Source organism: Pecten maximus, chromosome 12, assembly GCF_902652985.1.
Source record: "Pecten maximus chromosome 12, xPecMax1.1, whole genome shotgun sequence".
NCBI classification, from domain to species: domain Eukaryota; kingdom Metazoa; phylum Mollusca; class Bivalvia; order Pectinida; family Pectinidae; genus Pecten; species Pecten maximus.
This window is the reverse complement of record NC_047026.1, coordinates 7,109,431-7,127,012: the sequence shown is the minus strand read 5'-3', so window position 1 is coordinate 7,127,012 and position 17,582 is coordinate 7,109,431. Positions and strand designations below refer to the sequence as shown.

At 35.7% G+C, this 17,582-nt stretch overlaps 1 protein-coding gene across 1 annotated transcript; it reads right to left on the bottom strand.

Moving 5' to 3' along the window:
- Positions 1–269: 269 nt before the first annotated feature.
- Positions 270–15,867, bottom strand: LOC117339682 (charged multivesicular body protein 3-like). The gene is made up of 6 exons (XM_033901397.1): positions 15,728–15,867; positions 13,726–13,786; positions 12,804–12,983; positions 3,977–4,098; positions 3,507–3,621; positions 270–3,188 (listed from the first exon to the last, which is right to left on the bottom strand). Exons 1-6 carry the CDS (start codon positions 15,770–15,772, stop codon positions 3,049–3,051), a joined length of 663 nt encoding a protein of 220 aa, XP_033757288.1. The 5' UTR covers positions 15,773–15,867; the 3' UTR covers positions 270–3,048.
- Between the last annotated feature and the right edge of the window lie 1,715 nt (positions 15,868–17,582).

Genomic DNA, 17,582 nt, shown 5'->3' with positions numbered 1-17,582 from the left:
GACACTATGATCAGTCTACCATAACAGAGAATGAAAATGGTGGTCAGTCTACCATAACAGATAATGAAAGCAGTGGTCAGTCTACCATAACAGAGAATGAAAGCAGTGGCCAGTCTACCATAACAGAAGAAAACAGTGGTCAGTCTACCATAACAGAAAAAAAACCAGTGGTCAGTCTACCATAACAGAGAAGAAAACAGTGGTCAGTCTACCATAACGGAGAATTAAAACAGTGGTCAGTCTACCATAACAGAGAATGACAACAATGGTTAGTCTACATAAAAATTTATTTATATCATTATAATGTATTATCTATGTACATTGTGTCATGATACAGTCAGTAATCACTAACATCGAAATCTACAGTAATAAATGTAGAAATTGCCCAACTAAATGCTCAGTAACAATAGAATTCAGTTAACAAAATAATATTAATATCAATTCATGCTAAACTGGGGAAACTAAATACTTTAGTCAAAGAATTAATAGAAATCTGAAAATAAGAATCCCAATGGGCCTGTATTGTTAACAAAATAATATTAATATCAATTCATGCTAAACCGAGGAAACTAAATACTTTAGTCAAATTAATAGCAGTCCGAAAATAAGAACCCCAATAGGGCTTTATTGTTTTACATAACATTAATCAATGAAATATTTGGATTGAAAAATTGATACACCTTCATACCAGTGTGAATTGCTATATATCATTACCCCCCCCCCCCCCCCCCCCCGACCTCTTAGTTTTCAGAATCTATCTTAATAGTATATCAAATTTGATCCATGTGACCTTGAAAGCTGGTAAAGGTCATTCTGTTGATAGCCCTCAGTCCCTGCAATACATTGATCTGGGGCCTCTTGTTTATTCAGAAGAACTTGCGTAAAGTTTCTAGCATATTTGAAGTGTGATCTTTAAAGTGGGTCAAGTCAAGGTCATTTATTTGAACAAAGTTGACAGCCATTCATCCCAGTATTGAAAAATAAACTTTCAGTTTTTCACAGGCCAAACATCATGTAGCGTCTTGGAGCTGAGATAGCAATGACGAAGAAAACTGATGCGAGATGAATACTACACATCGCATAATTCATTTTTCGTTCAGACAGGCGAACAAAGACTTAATAATTATAAATTTAACAATAGATTTTAGTAAAAATATGTCACAATAATAAAATATACTGTTTCTGTACCTGTCATAATGACATATTGGTGGTCTGATCAGAACTTCTTAACAAAAAGCAGTATTAAATGCCCAACAAGAGACATCATGACATCACTGTGTTGACATCACTGTGTCGTCACCAGGATATGATGTTGTAAAACACAAAACAAATTACACTTGACAAAAGTCTGGGGGAGACTTCCAGGTTTTTACACAATCCTCCTCTCACCACACATTCATATCACACTTTAAACTGTAAGACGTTTCATTACTGTAGACTGGATAGCAATTGATATACACAACAAAAAATCAAATCTTGAGTCCAAGAAACAATGTTCAGTACATCTTTATTGTGTATTAAAATTTTAATTGAGGATTTCATAAACCATCTCTTCAACAATAACCCCATGCCTAGAATTAAGCCGACCAATGTAACTATATTGGGTGTTCTGTAGAATTTCCAATAAATGCTACCTCTGTCTGGTAGAAACCCCCTACTTTCAGTCAGACATTGGGTGGTGGCTCCCAGGGCTAATTACTGGTACAGGATAAATATGACACTAAATAACCTACATTCCTATGTATATATACAAAGCGTGGACATTCTAAAAGGTATATGTACAAATGTGATACAGAGATGCAATTTCTGAATGCCTGGCATCACAATCAAGGACTCCATTTCCCCTAGATCCTGCTTCACAGAATAAATCCACATACAATCTCAATTTCTAAGATGACTGGAGTTCCATGCCCAGATTTTATAGGGTGTGAAAAGGTATGTGATCACCAGCCCACACCATGTGGGTTTCCCTGGGTACTCAAGTGAAGTAACCCATGATACCCTGGAGAAGAAACCTTGGATACTCTAGAGAATAACTCTGACACTCAGGAGAAGTATAAACTTATATATATTATTTGAACGTATAACAGGCACCTCTTGTTCAGCTACAAATTGATACACATATTTACAATGATGAACTCGTATACACACATCACTTTCACACACATTCATACCATAAATTAAGAAATTGTGTAAATCATATTTATCAGATAAAAAAAAAAAGTTAACGACCAAAAAATGGAAAAAATCTTTGGATTCTCACTTAGTATTAAATGTACCGTGTTTGTTTTATGAATTTGTTCATATAAACTCTATTAAATAATTTTCCATCTTCAGTACTAATCTTTGATCTCAGGGGTGCATATAGAACAGGGCAATTCTAATACAAGGGGATCGCATTGCCTTGTAAAAGATCTAGAAAGCAAGAGCTTTTTTTAATGGAATTTAATACAGCATAACACAATGTTGCTCTATCCAATTTCTTGGGGTGTAAAAGTTCCGAGAAACAAAATATAAGTCTCCTTTGAGAATCCGCCTGTAAAATTCACAGACTCAATATTTAAACAATGAATTACTGTTCCAATTCAGATTGAACATCAATTTTTCTCAAATCACTACATATATGAATCAATGAATCACATATTCAAGGACGCTGACTGTGACAGGCCAGTATTCAAGGCCACATAGCAGAATTCACTGACCTCTTTTTAAAGACTATATGCACCCTGTGACTAAGGCAGCCACATATCTCCGACTAGAAAAAGACATAAACATAAAAAAACACTTATAAATAGATTATTGTTTATGTCATGGACATAGGTTCAAAAATATTTTAAAAGATAATTTTTAATCCAAGACTTTATATTATATTTAGAAAAGAAATGATTAAACCTATCATAAAACCTAGATCATGTGAGAGTCACTAAATTATGGCGATGTTCTGAGTATGCTCAGAATTTCTATTGCACCAAATTTAGTGTCCAGCACTTTCAAGCTCACAAATGACAATGATTGATGATGATTATATGAAAATATCTATGGATGCAATCAGCTTCGCAAAGCTTCCAGTCGACCCTTGAGATCTTCCTCCTCATCACTGGAGTAATTGGCCGCAGCCTCCATTTTCTTGTCATCTTCATCCACTGGAAGTGAGTCATTCACAGCTTCCGGAGCTTTACCCAGCGTACCTGTATAGTTTTAAAGTATACAAATTAGTCATAAGTTTACACAGCAAACCTGTACAGTTTCAAATATACAAATTAGTCATAAGTTTATCTAGCGTACCTGTATAGTTTCAAAGTATACAAATAATTCACAATTTTACCCAGCGTATCTGTACAGTTTCATAGTCCATGTATATATATATATAATACCTTTAAACTTTACCTGTATGCAAATGAGTTTTCTCCAGAATACCTACATATTCAAATAACATCTTAAGACAAATAATGCTGTACTTCTAGAAAAAGGTAGACACAAAAGTCTATACAGAGCCCAAACCTTACCTGCTGTCAATTCAAAGAGGACTTTCTCAACTTCATTATCAGCCTCCTCTTCCAACTCATCTTGGTCATCCATGCTTTCAAAGGCATCCTCCATCATTTCCTCCATGATACCCGCCTGATAAAAAGAAAAGACAAGGTTAATGAACTCAGGTATGTGGCTCATATTTGGTCATAAACTTTCAAATAATTCAGACTTATTTAGTTTAATTTGTGTTTGTTTAACGTCCTATTAACAGCCAGAGTCATTTAAGGACGCATCAGGTTATGGAGATGGAGGAAAGTCGGATTACCCGGAGAAAAACCACCGGCCTGCGGTAAGTACCTGACAACAGCCCCACGTAGGTTTCGAACTCGCAATCCAGAGGTGGAGGGCTAGTGTTAAAGTGTCAGGACACCTTAACCACTCGGTCACCGCGGCCCCCTACCCCTGCCCAAGAAATACACCCCTGTAAGATTTTATATTGAAATACCTTCATCATCTCCTTGGACATCTCTCTCATGGTGTTACTGATGTCGGCCACCTTGACGAGCTCCTGCATGCCCTTCAATACCTCGCCACTCTTCTGTAGGGCCCCGGTCATCCTCACCATAGCTGTCAACACCACAATTATCATTTGTATTAGCTTCCCCATGACAACACTTGGCTTTACCTAGTATACTTAACATCATCAGAAGTGACACATCAATGTATTTGTCCTAAATAATTACCGTAGCAACCCATTAGCATCATGGCAACCATTCAGGTGGACAGGCAAAAATGTCTAACCTAATCTAGCTACCTTAGGTATTTAGAAAGATGAAACATTTTTTCTTAACACTGTTATAATTTGCAATAAAGCGGCAGTCACGACCCATAAAATGTCCAAAAAAAAGAGAGGTAGCACACCACAGTAAGACAGCCTGGCCATGGGCAATTTTTTTGTTAAGCAAATAACTCCTGTATTATGATATGCATAAAAAATGAAAAAATAAATGTACACTATAATTGGTATATTCAGTATGAAGTAGTACATACAGGCTTCACATTTATTAAAACAAAAATCAATAAATTGGTTCCAGATTTTAAATATCCGGATTTTCCGAACGTGTGTTTACACGGGAAATTTAGTTTTGCCTACAGCGCAAAATGGAAGCCCACAGAAAAGGTAAGACAGCGGAAAAACTTAATTTACAACATATGTCCAAACAAGATTAATTCTGTCTTTGGGATAGAGATATTTAATTTTAAATAGGTTTCAGAAAAAAAATTGTGTAGAGAATTGTGCCATTTTGGGTCAAATATCATAATATTTTGCAGTTTTTGAGAATTTTTTAAGCTGTTACCATGGTATTCACAGCTCTAATCAAAGTACTGAAAGTACTGAAGACACAAACGAAAACAAATTATTTTAACTGCTTTTGTTTAGTGGGGACATGGTCAACTTTGTATGGAACATCACCAATACCTGATTAGGACTAGGACAAAATATTGGCAAGAAAAGAAATTCATATCTACTTTTGATTGCAAGTGCGTCTTGGCAGCTAATTTTCAGAATAGGTACTCGGGTAATCTTATTTGACATCTTCAATGGATTAATGTATAGATACAGTGGAACTTCGTTAACTCGAAGTCGACGGGACCACGGAAAAACTTCGAGTTATCCGAGTGTTCGAATTAAGCGAGTTATCGTTTTTGGTGAAAAGTTTGGTCAATATTTGTCAACATTATATAATCATTATAACTTCGCTCTGTCGCTCATCAGTTTAGTGTGAAGACTGGTCAATACATGTAAATATATATGTAATGTTTCGTTATGTGACTTGTAATTTGGTGTAGTTTTGCCGATATACAGTCACGATAAAGTTTCTTTCACTTAGTCACTTCAATAACGATCTGATGTGCAAGTCATGTTTGCAAAAGGTAAACGATAAAACGGAATTCGACAAAATAACAAGTTATTAATGTCAAAACAAATAACCGTTTAAGTTTAACACAGATTGCATACAAAACGTAACAGAACCATTACCTTTTATTGGACATATATAAAATACTGTTTGATCGGCCTACTTACTTTTTATTGATAACCACGCCATTTCCATGTGTATTAGCACCGGAAGTTGGGCTGCGCATGTGCGTATAAAATGTTACTGTAACTGAGTTGGCGTTTTATCCGATTTAATAGACAGCACTGACCGTTACAGTTGTACTCTGAACACCTCGGCAGTAATTACGCTATTGTTTCAGCAGTTTAAAGATTTAATAGGCGCCGGTGACTGTGTCATTTCTACACCTGTAAAAACATCAGCCGGGTAGATCTACCGGTGTGTCAGAGATTAGTTCCGCTTGAGCGAACGGGTAGATGAGTTGTTGACTATCGTGTGTACTGATATCGGCGACCGCCTTGGGAAATTACCTGATGTAAGGAAAGCAGTACTTTTTATCACCAAGACTTGTTGTTATAAGATTCAACCGACAATTTCTTTTATGAATTCATGAAACACTTATAATAGCATGTAGGTTAGTAGTGCCGATTTGTTCAGTATTACAAACGGAATTTAGCTCTTAAAAAATGTCGGCGTCTGCCACCGATCGACGAAAATTATACTTCGAGTTATTCGAACATTTCAAGTAGGATTTTTATTGTTGGGACCAAATTTTTACTTCGTATTATCCGAGTTTTTCGAGTTATCCGAATTCGAATTTTCCGAGTTTTTTTTACTAAGATAAAGAGAGAATTCGGCCGGGACCGGCGAGGTACTTCGATTTAAGCGGGGTATTCGAGTTATCCGAGTTCGAGTTAACGAAGTTCCACTGTAGTTGTAGATGTAATATGAAGGTCCTAGATTACCTGTAAAATTAATGAGGCCTTTCTTTTCAAACTTTTGAGGATCCCATGCCTATAAGCGCTTCACAAATTATCATTATCATTAGCATTTGAAAAAATATTTATACATTTGATGTAGCGCCCCATCTAGCTACCAGCTTTTAGATAAGAGAGAGCTCAGGTTAAAAACATTTGTGTGATTGTTTTAGGATTTTATCGTGTGTGCGAGCCCTGGTTTGAATGATGTTATGTCAAGGTTTTGAATGATATTTTGTGGCAGATTGTTCTATCCCTTCAGTGCCTTCTGTAAAATAGCGATAACAAACTTCAATTGTCAAAATACAATATGGCTGCCTGTCGGCCATGTTGTTTTCCGATTAGTCTCAAAATGCAATATCCATAACTAGGCACCGAGGGGAACCTACATATAAAATTTGAGAAAGATCCCTTCAGCACTTTCTGAGAAATAGTGATAACAAACTTCAATTGTCCAAATCCAAGATGGCTGCGTGTCGGCCATATTGTTTTCCGATTGGTCTCAAAATGCAATATGCATAATTAATGTAAGCACCAAGAGGAACCTACATATGAAATTTGAGAAAGATCAATTCAGTGCTTTCTGAGAAATAGCAATAACAAACTTCAATTGTCAAAACCTAAGATGGTTGCCTGTCGGCCATATTGTTTTCCGATTGGTCTCAAAATGCATTATGCATAACCACCCACCAAGGGAAACCTACATATCAAATTTTAGAAAGATCCCTTCAGCACTTTTTGAGAAATTGCGATAACAAACTTCAATTGTCCAAATCCAAGATGGCTGCCTGTCGGCCATGTTGTTTTCCGATTAGTCTCAAAACGCAATATGCATAACTAGGCACCGAGGGGAACCTACTTATGAAATTTGAAAAAGATCCCGTCAACACTTTCTGAGAAATAGTGATAACAAACTTCAATTGACAAAATCAAAGATGGCTGCCTGTCGGCCATATTGTTTTCCGATTGGTCTCAAAATGCAATATGCATAATTAATGTAAGCACCAAGAGGAACCTACATATGAAATTTGAGAAAGATCAATTCAGTGCTTTCTGAGAAATAGCAATAACAAACTTCAATTGTCAAAACCTAAGATGGCTGCCTGTCGGCCATATTGTTTTCCGATTGGTCTCAAAATGCATTATGCATAACCACCCACCAAGGGAAACCTACATATCAAATTTTAGAAAGATCCCTTCAGCACTTTTTGAGAAATTGCGATAACAAACTTCAATTGTCCAAATCCAAGATGGCTGCCTGTCGGCCATGTTGTTTTCCGATTAGTCTCAAAACGCAATATGCATAACTAGGCACCGAGGGGAACCTACTTATGAAATTTGAAAAAGATCCCGTCAACACTTTCTGAGAAATAGTGATAACAAACTTCAATTGACAAAATCAAAGATGGCTGCCTATCGGCCTTATTGTTTTCCGATTGGTCTCAAAATGCAATATGCATAACTAATGTTAGCACCAAGAGGAACCTACATATGAAATTTGAGAAAGATCAATTCAGTGCTTTCTGAGAAATAGCAATAACAAACTTCAATTGTCAAAACCCTAGATGGCTGCCTGTCGGCCATATTGTTTTCCGATTGGTCTCAAAATGCAATATGCATAACTAGAAACCAAGAGAAACCTATGAAATTTTAGAAGATCCCTTCAGTACTTTGAGAAATAGCGATAACAAGAATTGTTTACGGATGGAGGGACGGACGGACCACTGACGCAGGGCGATTTGAATAGCCCACCATCTGATGATGGTGGGTTAAAAACGCCTGGGTCTGATAAACAGACTCTGGAAGCGTAGAATGCGGATGTAGACAGGGCAGGGTATACCATCACGACGGGCACATTAAACTAAGCACTATATTCAAAACTTAGAATTACATGCTCATATCAGCTCAGACTTGAGACAGTTTCTTAAGAGTGAACATGATTTTCATATAGCACTCTACGTTATATGTTTACACTCCATACTGTGTAGCTACAAATCATCTATACAACAAAAACACATTCATTCACATGTACAGTTCAAATCAATTTGAAGTGGAATTTTGTTTTTCACTTATGTACATTGCATCAAATATTCTCCGCAATAGTATATGTACCATATACATAACTGTAACTGCATGATACATATATATATGTATGTATGGTATATATATCATGTTAATTAATGTTAGTGAGATGTGAATGTAGCTATATGTATTGATATCATCGATTTCAAAATCAGAGGTTTTTTTTTAATCTGCAGCATCTGTCAGATGAAAATGTAGTTCGAATGCCCAAACTGGATGAACTGTACATGTAGTAGCATTCTTCAAAGTCCATTATGAATGCTTTTCATACAAATGTATTTCTTTCAATTGTTCATGTGTTTAAATTATTAGAACACTGAAGTAATTTTTATTTTCATAAAAATGGAAGTACTGCTTATCTTTAAAACTAAATTGGATATTGATAAGATAAATTTGCCAAAATGTTAAAAATCAAACCTTATTAAGTAGAATCTAAACAGTTGTAAATGGCTAAGCCCACTATTCTTAACAACAAAATTACTTATTTTGATTCTCTGTCAAATATAATCAGGTTACTTGAAGACTTTGTCAGAAAAGTTAACACATATATACATTATTAATAGTTGCTTTAATTAAATTAATCTGAATTTGAACATTAAACCGACTTAACAATTTAAATGAAAAAAATGTGTTTTCACCATTTACCATAATTGACAAGAAGAAAATAATTATTTAACTCAACCTATGATATAGTATGTAACAGTCATCAAGACAATACTATTATCTTTAGTCATGCCAAGTTATTTCACAATAGGATATATGCACAACACAAAAAAGTTTTACAAATTTTTGTTGTTTAGAAGAATAATGAACTTAGTAATTTTTGCTGTTCTTCTCAAATAATATGTACTAGTGTTGTAAAGAAAAAAAGATTAAATAATAATAATAAATCTAAGTGATAATAAATTATTTGCATTGATTTATCAATACTTTACTGTGCATTAGTTTAAAGGTTAATTTAATTCAGAAGCTGAAATGATTTAAGACAGAAAAAACCGCAGATGTAGGAATATAACATTTCCACTGCCTTTAAATATCTCTGGTTAAATTTAGCAATCAGTACATTTCCATGAAAAATGGTGTTTTCTAAAGAGTTACTGCCCTTTAACCGTCCCTGAAGCGTTCAAAACTCCACCAAACATAATAAAGGTCTATGTAGATGTACATCGTAGACCCCTTTCTTTTTTATAATATGCTTCGACTGTTATGTAATATTTCAAATGATAATGATAGATCATTTTCTATTTTTTTTAAACCATCACGAATATTAGAAAAAAAGAATCAGTCGCTATAATTAGAGATGAAATTTTCAGTGACGTCTACATCTGCATGCAGACAGCCATGTTAATGCGGTACGCGTTCTGTAAACGAAAAACTTCATGTGCATTACGTAGGATATAATCAATAGATCCGAAGTCAATATTAATATTCACAAGTCCATTTGACATTTCGAAACCCTATTCAGTGAGAATTTATTTAACTTTTTATTTGCAAACATGCGTATGGTACTCGACTGCCGTTGTTGTGATATTGTCATGATGAATAGACAACTTTTTTTCTTTCGTAAAAAAACATCTATATAATCTAACCATCTGCAGACTACATCAATCACATGCAAGTTAATATTTCAGTGAGAAAATGACATTCAAAGTTGGGTTTGATCACCTACTCTTTCTTTTATTATTGTTTACATTACTGAAAGATGGCGGACAAAATCGGATGCTGGATGAGTGATTTTTCAATGTACAAAATAACAACGATATTCCGACGAAACTTTATCAATATTATAACCCATTCAGTAACATGCCACCAAAGAAAAACAAGAGGCCCATGGGCCTTAACGGTCACCTGAGATTTGAAATATTTCAGTTAATTTAATTTACCCTTTTTGGCCCCGCCCATCAGCCCTCAGGGGTCAGTCAGGGCCAACATATGCATATTATCAAACTTTCATCCCATGCTGAAAATGTTAACCAAGTTAGAATGAATTCCAATAGAAATCAAACAAATCAGTCAAAAATGTAATTTCCCTATATAAACTATAGTCAAATGTAACCCCTCCCCAGGGGCAAACTTATGACCCCAGGGTCATTAAATTAATAAATTTTAGTAGAGCACCTTAAGACCCTTCCAACTATGAAGAGTATTTGATTCTACCTTATTTCGGTCTTGAGAAGAAGATTTTTGAAATTTCAGCCAATTTGACCATTTTTAGCCCCGCCCATCAGCCCCTCTGGGTCAATCAGGGCCAACATGTGCATACCCTCAAACTGCCATCCCAAGCTGATAATGTTAACCAAATTAGAATGAATTCCAATAGAAATAAAACAAATAAAAGTCAAAAATGTAATTTCCCTATATAAACTATAGTAAAGTTTACCCCCTCCCTAGGGGCAAACTTGAGACCCCGGGGTCATGAAATTCACAATTTTGGTAAAGCACCTTCAGACCCTGCCATCTATGAAGTGTATTTGATTCCTTATTATCCGAGAGTAGAGAAGAAGATTTTTGAAATTTCAGTCAATTTGGCCCTTTTTAGCCCCGCCCATCAGCCCCTGGGGGTCAACCAGGGCCAACATGTGCATGCCATCAAACTGTCATCCCATGCTGACAATGTTTACCAAATTAGAATGAATTCCAAAAGAAATAAAACAAATAAAAGTCAAAAATGTGATTTCCCTATATAAACTATAGTAAAGTTTACCCCCTCCCCAGGGGCAAACGTTAGACCCCTGGGTCATGAAATTTACAATTTTGGTAAAGCACCTTAAGACCCTTCCATCTATGAAGAGTGTTTGATTCCACCATGACTGGGAGTAGAGAAGAAGATTTTTGAAGTTTTAGTCAATTTGACCCTTTTTAGCCCCGCCCCTCAGGCCCCTGGGGGTTGGGAACCATATAATTTACAATTTTGGTTGACCTTTAGCCATAGAAGCTTCATGCCAAATTTCATTGAGTTTGGTTTAGGGGTTTTGGAGAAGAAGTCGAAAATGTAAATTGTTTACGGACGCACGACGGACGACGGACGACGCACGACGGACGACGGACGACGCACGACGACGGACAAAAGGGGATTAGAATAGGTCACTTGAGACTTTGTCTCAGGTGACCTAAAAACACATAGATGTCGATGATGAAAATTCAGCGTGATGTTAGTAGATTTTTCTTCCGGGTCACAGGTAAGCAGCAATATGGCGCCAGCGAAAAGTCGATTGTATCATTCCGCGTGAAATCTAATGCGTTCAACGCGGAAAAATATTCTTACGTATCATCGACAGAACATACTTAAATTAAATACTTTGAAAACTATCTATTTGTGAGGTTCTGTTGTTTTGTCATATATCTAACGAAACTGCAGTGTTGCATTTGACTCCGTAAGTCACGGGACTATTTTTTTTTTGCGATAGAATATGATTGTGAAGTGGCAGTGGAAGTTGTGTCAGAGCGAACGAAAATGCCAAAAAAAAACACATTGTCCTGTCAGCTTTTAAAATACAACAAAACAAAAGGTGATTTTTTTTAATAGCTGAACTTCACTGTATGTCATTTTTTATCGTGAAGTTAAACAAATATTTACTGCATAACATTACGGAGTTACTGTAAAGCAACGTTTAGATTGGCCAACAGCAGTATCCGCCAGAGCCCTCAAAAGCGCTGACATAGACTCAAACTTACGTTTGTGTCTACGTTTGTGTCAACAAAACAAAAGGTAATTTTTTTATAGCTGAACTTTACTATATGTCATTTTTTATCGTGAATATTTACGATATTTACAAATATTTACTGCATAGCATTACGGAGTTACTGTAAAGCAACGGTTAGATTGGCCAAGGCAGTATCCGCCAGAGGGCATCGTAGATTTTGTCAGCTACACCTCAAAAGCGCTGACATAGACTCAAACTTACGTTTGTGTCAAAAATCACAGAAAATATCAGTTTACTTATCCTTCAGAGCTCTATTAAAATTGCAAATGTTGTACAGATTTCAAATATATATACTTTATTAGAGGTTATATGTAAGGTTAACTGGCAATGTTTACATATCTAAAACATGTGCCATATTTTTCAGAATTTGGCATTTTTACTGTACACTGCTACCAGAGATTATTTTTAAAAGTTTGCCATGTTTCCTCTTCTGAGGAGTTACTATTTAATGTATGTTTAGTATGTTCCATTGTGGCTGAGGATTTGTGTCAAGTCCCTGTGAATTCAGCCACCACTGAACAGGTTTTCTTATTCTAGCTTTCTAAATCTCCTAGCAGTTGTGAACAAAGTATTTCATCCATTACCTCATCCAGACAACTTCAACTGTGTACAAACTACAAAGGTGATTGGATCGGTGAAATTTGTGTGTATTACGAAGAAATCATATTTACCTGCTTGGTTCTTTAATTGCATGGAGACAGAGTTGAGCTGAGCTTTTGAGGCATAAAGACGATTGACAGCCTTCCGTGACCTCACAACTTCTTTTGCCAGAATCTTGATGGCATCTTTATCGCCTTTCTTTGCCAAGTTCTTGATCTCCCGAGTGACTTTTGCCTCTTCCCTTTGTATACCTACCATCGAGAAAGAATACATTAACAACTCACAATGTTTTGACCGAACCAGTGCCTGTACTAGTGAAGGTTTCCTGGTGTTTGGACTTTTTATTCTTTATTAATCCATAGCAAACAAGCAGTTTTCCGAAACCTAATATAACGTTTAATGCTAAAATATCCCAAGTTTCTGTTTGTTTAACAGCATGTTTCCTTTTTAATTTGCATATTAAGAATTTAGTATTCAACATAATTAAACAGAACTGACAGAAATCATTGAAGTTATAAATAAAAAGAATAATTTTTGTATCATATGAAAAACAGAAATTGGTTATCGACCTATAAAAACACTGCTAGTTTGAATTATGATATTCTAACAGGGTTTTTCCTGTAATTTTGTTATGCAGGGTCTGAGGGACTATCAGATGTGAAAATTGGGGGTCCCATAACAGTTTAACATTGACAAAATCGTGGTAAAGCATTTTCAGCATCCAAGTATATGCAGGTCATCAGGTATAACAATGAGGCCTTAAGTAATAAAATACAAATACAGTAAAATACTGGTGTCAATTGAAATAAATTATTATTTCTTAATTGTGTGGCAGGATTTGTAATGACAATGCATCCCAAGGATGCACAGATATTAAGTTTGGGAGTCCTTTATGTTTTTCTGCACCAGGGAAAACTCTGTTCTAGGAACTCTCTCTGTAAAATCCAAATTTACTTCTTAGTGTACTAATTACTTTAATGTGCAACAACTTACTCTTTATACTTCTATCAATGTTGTGTCCTTCTTTTCTCAGTTTACCATTCCATTCCTGAACCTGTGAATTTGAATGAATCAAAATTAGAAAATATCAAAATGCAACGGTGATTTTCTTCCACACTAACTGGATCCGATGTAGAACAGAAATAACTGCTGCATTATATAAATGATATGAAAATTATATTATTTAGACCAGGAATTCAAAGTATGCCAGAAAATCCAACAGATTAGTCGGAACCTAAAATTCACTCTACATACATCGTACATAAAGTGTCCCTATAGTATAGTGTCTTATTACTGACACAACTTCCCTAACGGGGAATTTCCCTTTAACTCGGCCAGTAGATCAGCGGGCCAGTGAGCTGAGAGTAAAGGGTTCGATCCCCAGTGGAGTTGGAGGCCCATCACTCGCTTTCCTGTTACATTTGGTGTGCTGAACACTCTAAGTGCAAACTATAGGAGAATGAGAAGCTTCATTGGAGACTGAACCTCGGGGATGAAGTATGTTTGGGGCAACACATTGAAAAAGGAGTAGTGTGGCAGCTCTTATGGTAAATAGTAGTGGTGCAACGATTCACCGATGCATCAATGTAATGGATCACAGAGTAGTGCATCGATGCATCTATCCTTGATTTCATCACGATACCTGAAAATTTGTAGTTATCTCCCTTGACCAACATTAGCCTATGTTTAGTAGTAAACAGCATGGCTGACAAGGCCATTCCAGCAGCTTATAAAGCAGCCTGTTGGAGTTCTTTCAAATCTGAATTATCTAAATTCAAGTAAACTTTGTGGGAAACAGACAAAACATGTTTTTTGTAACGGGTGTCGACAGAGACTCAAATATTTTGGAAATACCACAAAAACAAACATGAATGGAATACCAGATATATGATGGGTCATCAGTTTCTCAAATATCATGATACGTATCATATCATGACCCCTGTATTGCAATATGAATTGCGCTAGTAAATAGTGCACATGTATATACATGTACTGATACAGTTGCATTTAATTCTAGCTTGGCTCTAGGGAGAATTTCCCTTTAACTTGTTTAGTAGAGCAGTGAACCAGTAAGTCAGCGGTCGTAGGTTCAATCCTCGGTGCAGTTGAAGGTAAAATACTTGCTTTTCTGTTACATATTCATAACTTTTCAACTTTATGCTTGCATTCAATTAATGGTGTGGGTAACTGTGAGGCGCTAGGTTCCAATTTTCACTTCTACATCTACCATTTAACGACCTCCTTCAACATTGTGAAGATTATGTCGCGTATGTGTGTGGTACGGAATGAAAGGAATGGTGTTTAATATTGGTGGGATGCAATAGCTCATTTAAATGAAGAAATAGAGTCAGAAGAGATTATTTTTTTAGGGAGGAGGTTCCAATCTTTGATTGTCCGAGGAAAGAATAATTCTTTCCTAACAGACTTTCTGCATGACAGTGTTTGAAGAGATGAGTGATGGCTAAGCCTAGTTTGTCTGATGGATTGGATGAGGTGTTTGTTTGTGATGGCTATTTTATTGTGGATGATTATGTACAGTATAGCAATGATAGCCTTGCATGTGGGTGATGGGAATTTTCTTTTGTGAACTTTAACGAAGTTATACTTAGTGAGACAACACCACTCTTACCTGCATTGCAGGGTACTCCTATATCAGTATGTATAGGATACAGTGGTAACCTACCAGACAACGACAACAGTACTAGTGGCCGAGAAACTATACTCGCATGTCCCCAGTTGAGTTTAAACTACAACGAAGGTTAACTTGATAACCCACAGGTGGTAGCCGCGTCTGTCAATACACTCAATATATAATCTATAATATACAATATAATATATTGGGTTTATTGACAAACGAGGCTAGTACCTGTGTTCATAACACTTGTCCCCGAGTTTGAACCAGAAGTCGGCATTGCACATTTTACATGAAGACACATCGTTGTTTGGTTTATATCGATGTTAAACGCTACAGAAGACAACAGAAAAGACTAATTACCAGCTCCTTTGGTGATTTCTCTGGGGTCTTGCCGAACAGTCCCATGACTAACGGGTGTCACGTCTAAATCTTAATTTAGCTTGTCGTGTTTTGCAAGGTTGGTTTTGTCAAGGTAAACTTCCGCATTGACTTGCGCAAGACCACAACACTGAGTCATATAAACGTTTTGTCATAAACTACCAAACGCTTGTATTCCATCCTAAACGGTGGTTCGAATATCGTTGGGGACAGTTTTTTTTTTAATATGGTAAAAATACCAAACCACTTCCAAAATAGCTTCTTCAACTTTTAATATTTCAGCGGTCAATATATTAAACATTATTCAGAGGCATGTGTCATGAGAGATATTGGGAGACATTTGTTGAAAAAAAAACCACAAAAAAAAAACCACAAGAGGTCCATGGGCCTTAACGGTCATCTGAGCTCAGAAATACATATTGTTGGACCAGCTGACGTTTTTTTAGAATTAAGAATTATCCAATATCATGACCCTGAGCCTCTTAATTACTGAGAAGTTGCATAAACAAGAGCTGTTGGAGAACAGCATAGTTTGTCGATAAATAATCAAAATATATTAATTGGTATGGTTTCGTGAATTGCATTAATAATATCTATATTGTTTACTTGATCAGATTGTGTATTCATGCAATTTTCAAAACCATACCAATTTATATATATGTAAATTATTTATTGACAAAAATTCATGGACAAGCTAAATTGAATACATGTAGATATATTAAATAATTGCTTTTGGACCTATTTCTTTCTTTTTTTTGATAAAGAATTATCCTAATGAGAGCTTTCTCCCTTGAAAAATGTGGAATCATATAAAATGTCTGTGAGCATTTTCAAATTGTTTTTTCTTCAGTTTCACTTTAAGAAGTCCTTGAAAAATGTGGAACCATATAAAATGTCTGTGAGCATTTTCAAATTGTTTTTTCTTCAGTTTCACTTTAAGAAGTCTATCTAGAGGGACTCTTTTACCAAATATATGCACCCTAGTAAAATTATAAAGTGATGTGTTAATAGCTTTCAACACTTGCACACAAAAAAATTAACAAAAGAGACGAGCTAAAAATATTTTACCTCTGTAACCTTGAAAGTTATCAAGGTCATTCATTTGAATACATTTGGTATCCCAGGATAAAACTGGTCAAATATCATAGCTATGGGTCTTTTGGTTATTGAGAAGTTATTAAAAAAAATCAACACATTTGACCCATGTGATCTTGAAAGTAGGTCAATGTCATTCAATTGAACAAACTTAATAGCCCTTATACCTTCATGCAACTGGCGCAATATCATGAACTTGACCTCGTTTATTGAGAAGTCGTTTAAAGAATTTGTCACAATTGACCCCTGTGACCTTTAAAGTAAGTCAAGGTCATTGACTTGAGAAAAACTGTGTGACCCTTGGCTTTATCCCAGGATGCTACTGGCCCATTATGATCCTTGGCCTCTTGTTTATTGATAAAAAGTTGAAAATGATGGATATAATTGGATGACAGACAATGTACAACACACAATGCCTGACTAATGTTAATTGCAATAGGTCACTTGACATCTTGATACATATTTGCTGGTTTGACCAAACCTCAGAAATCAAATCATTATTTAGAGTATTTTTTAGGAATTTAATGAATTGTGTTAGTAATTGAATGAATACCTGTTATGGCCAACAGTGTCTTGGTGACAGTCTTAGTATCTTTTTACTTTCTTACTTGGCAAGGTGTTCAACCAAATGAGAGCAAGTGATTCTGACTATTGGTAAAATATTTTTACCCAACCTTGGTTCAAAGACTCAGTCTGACACATGTATCATAAAAACAACACAAGACATTTTTAGCATAAATGA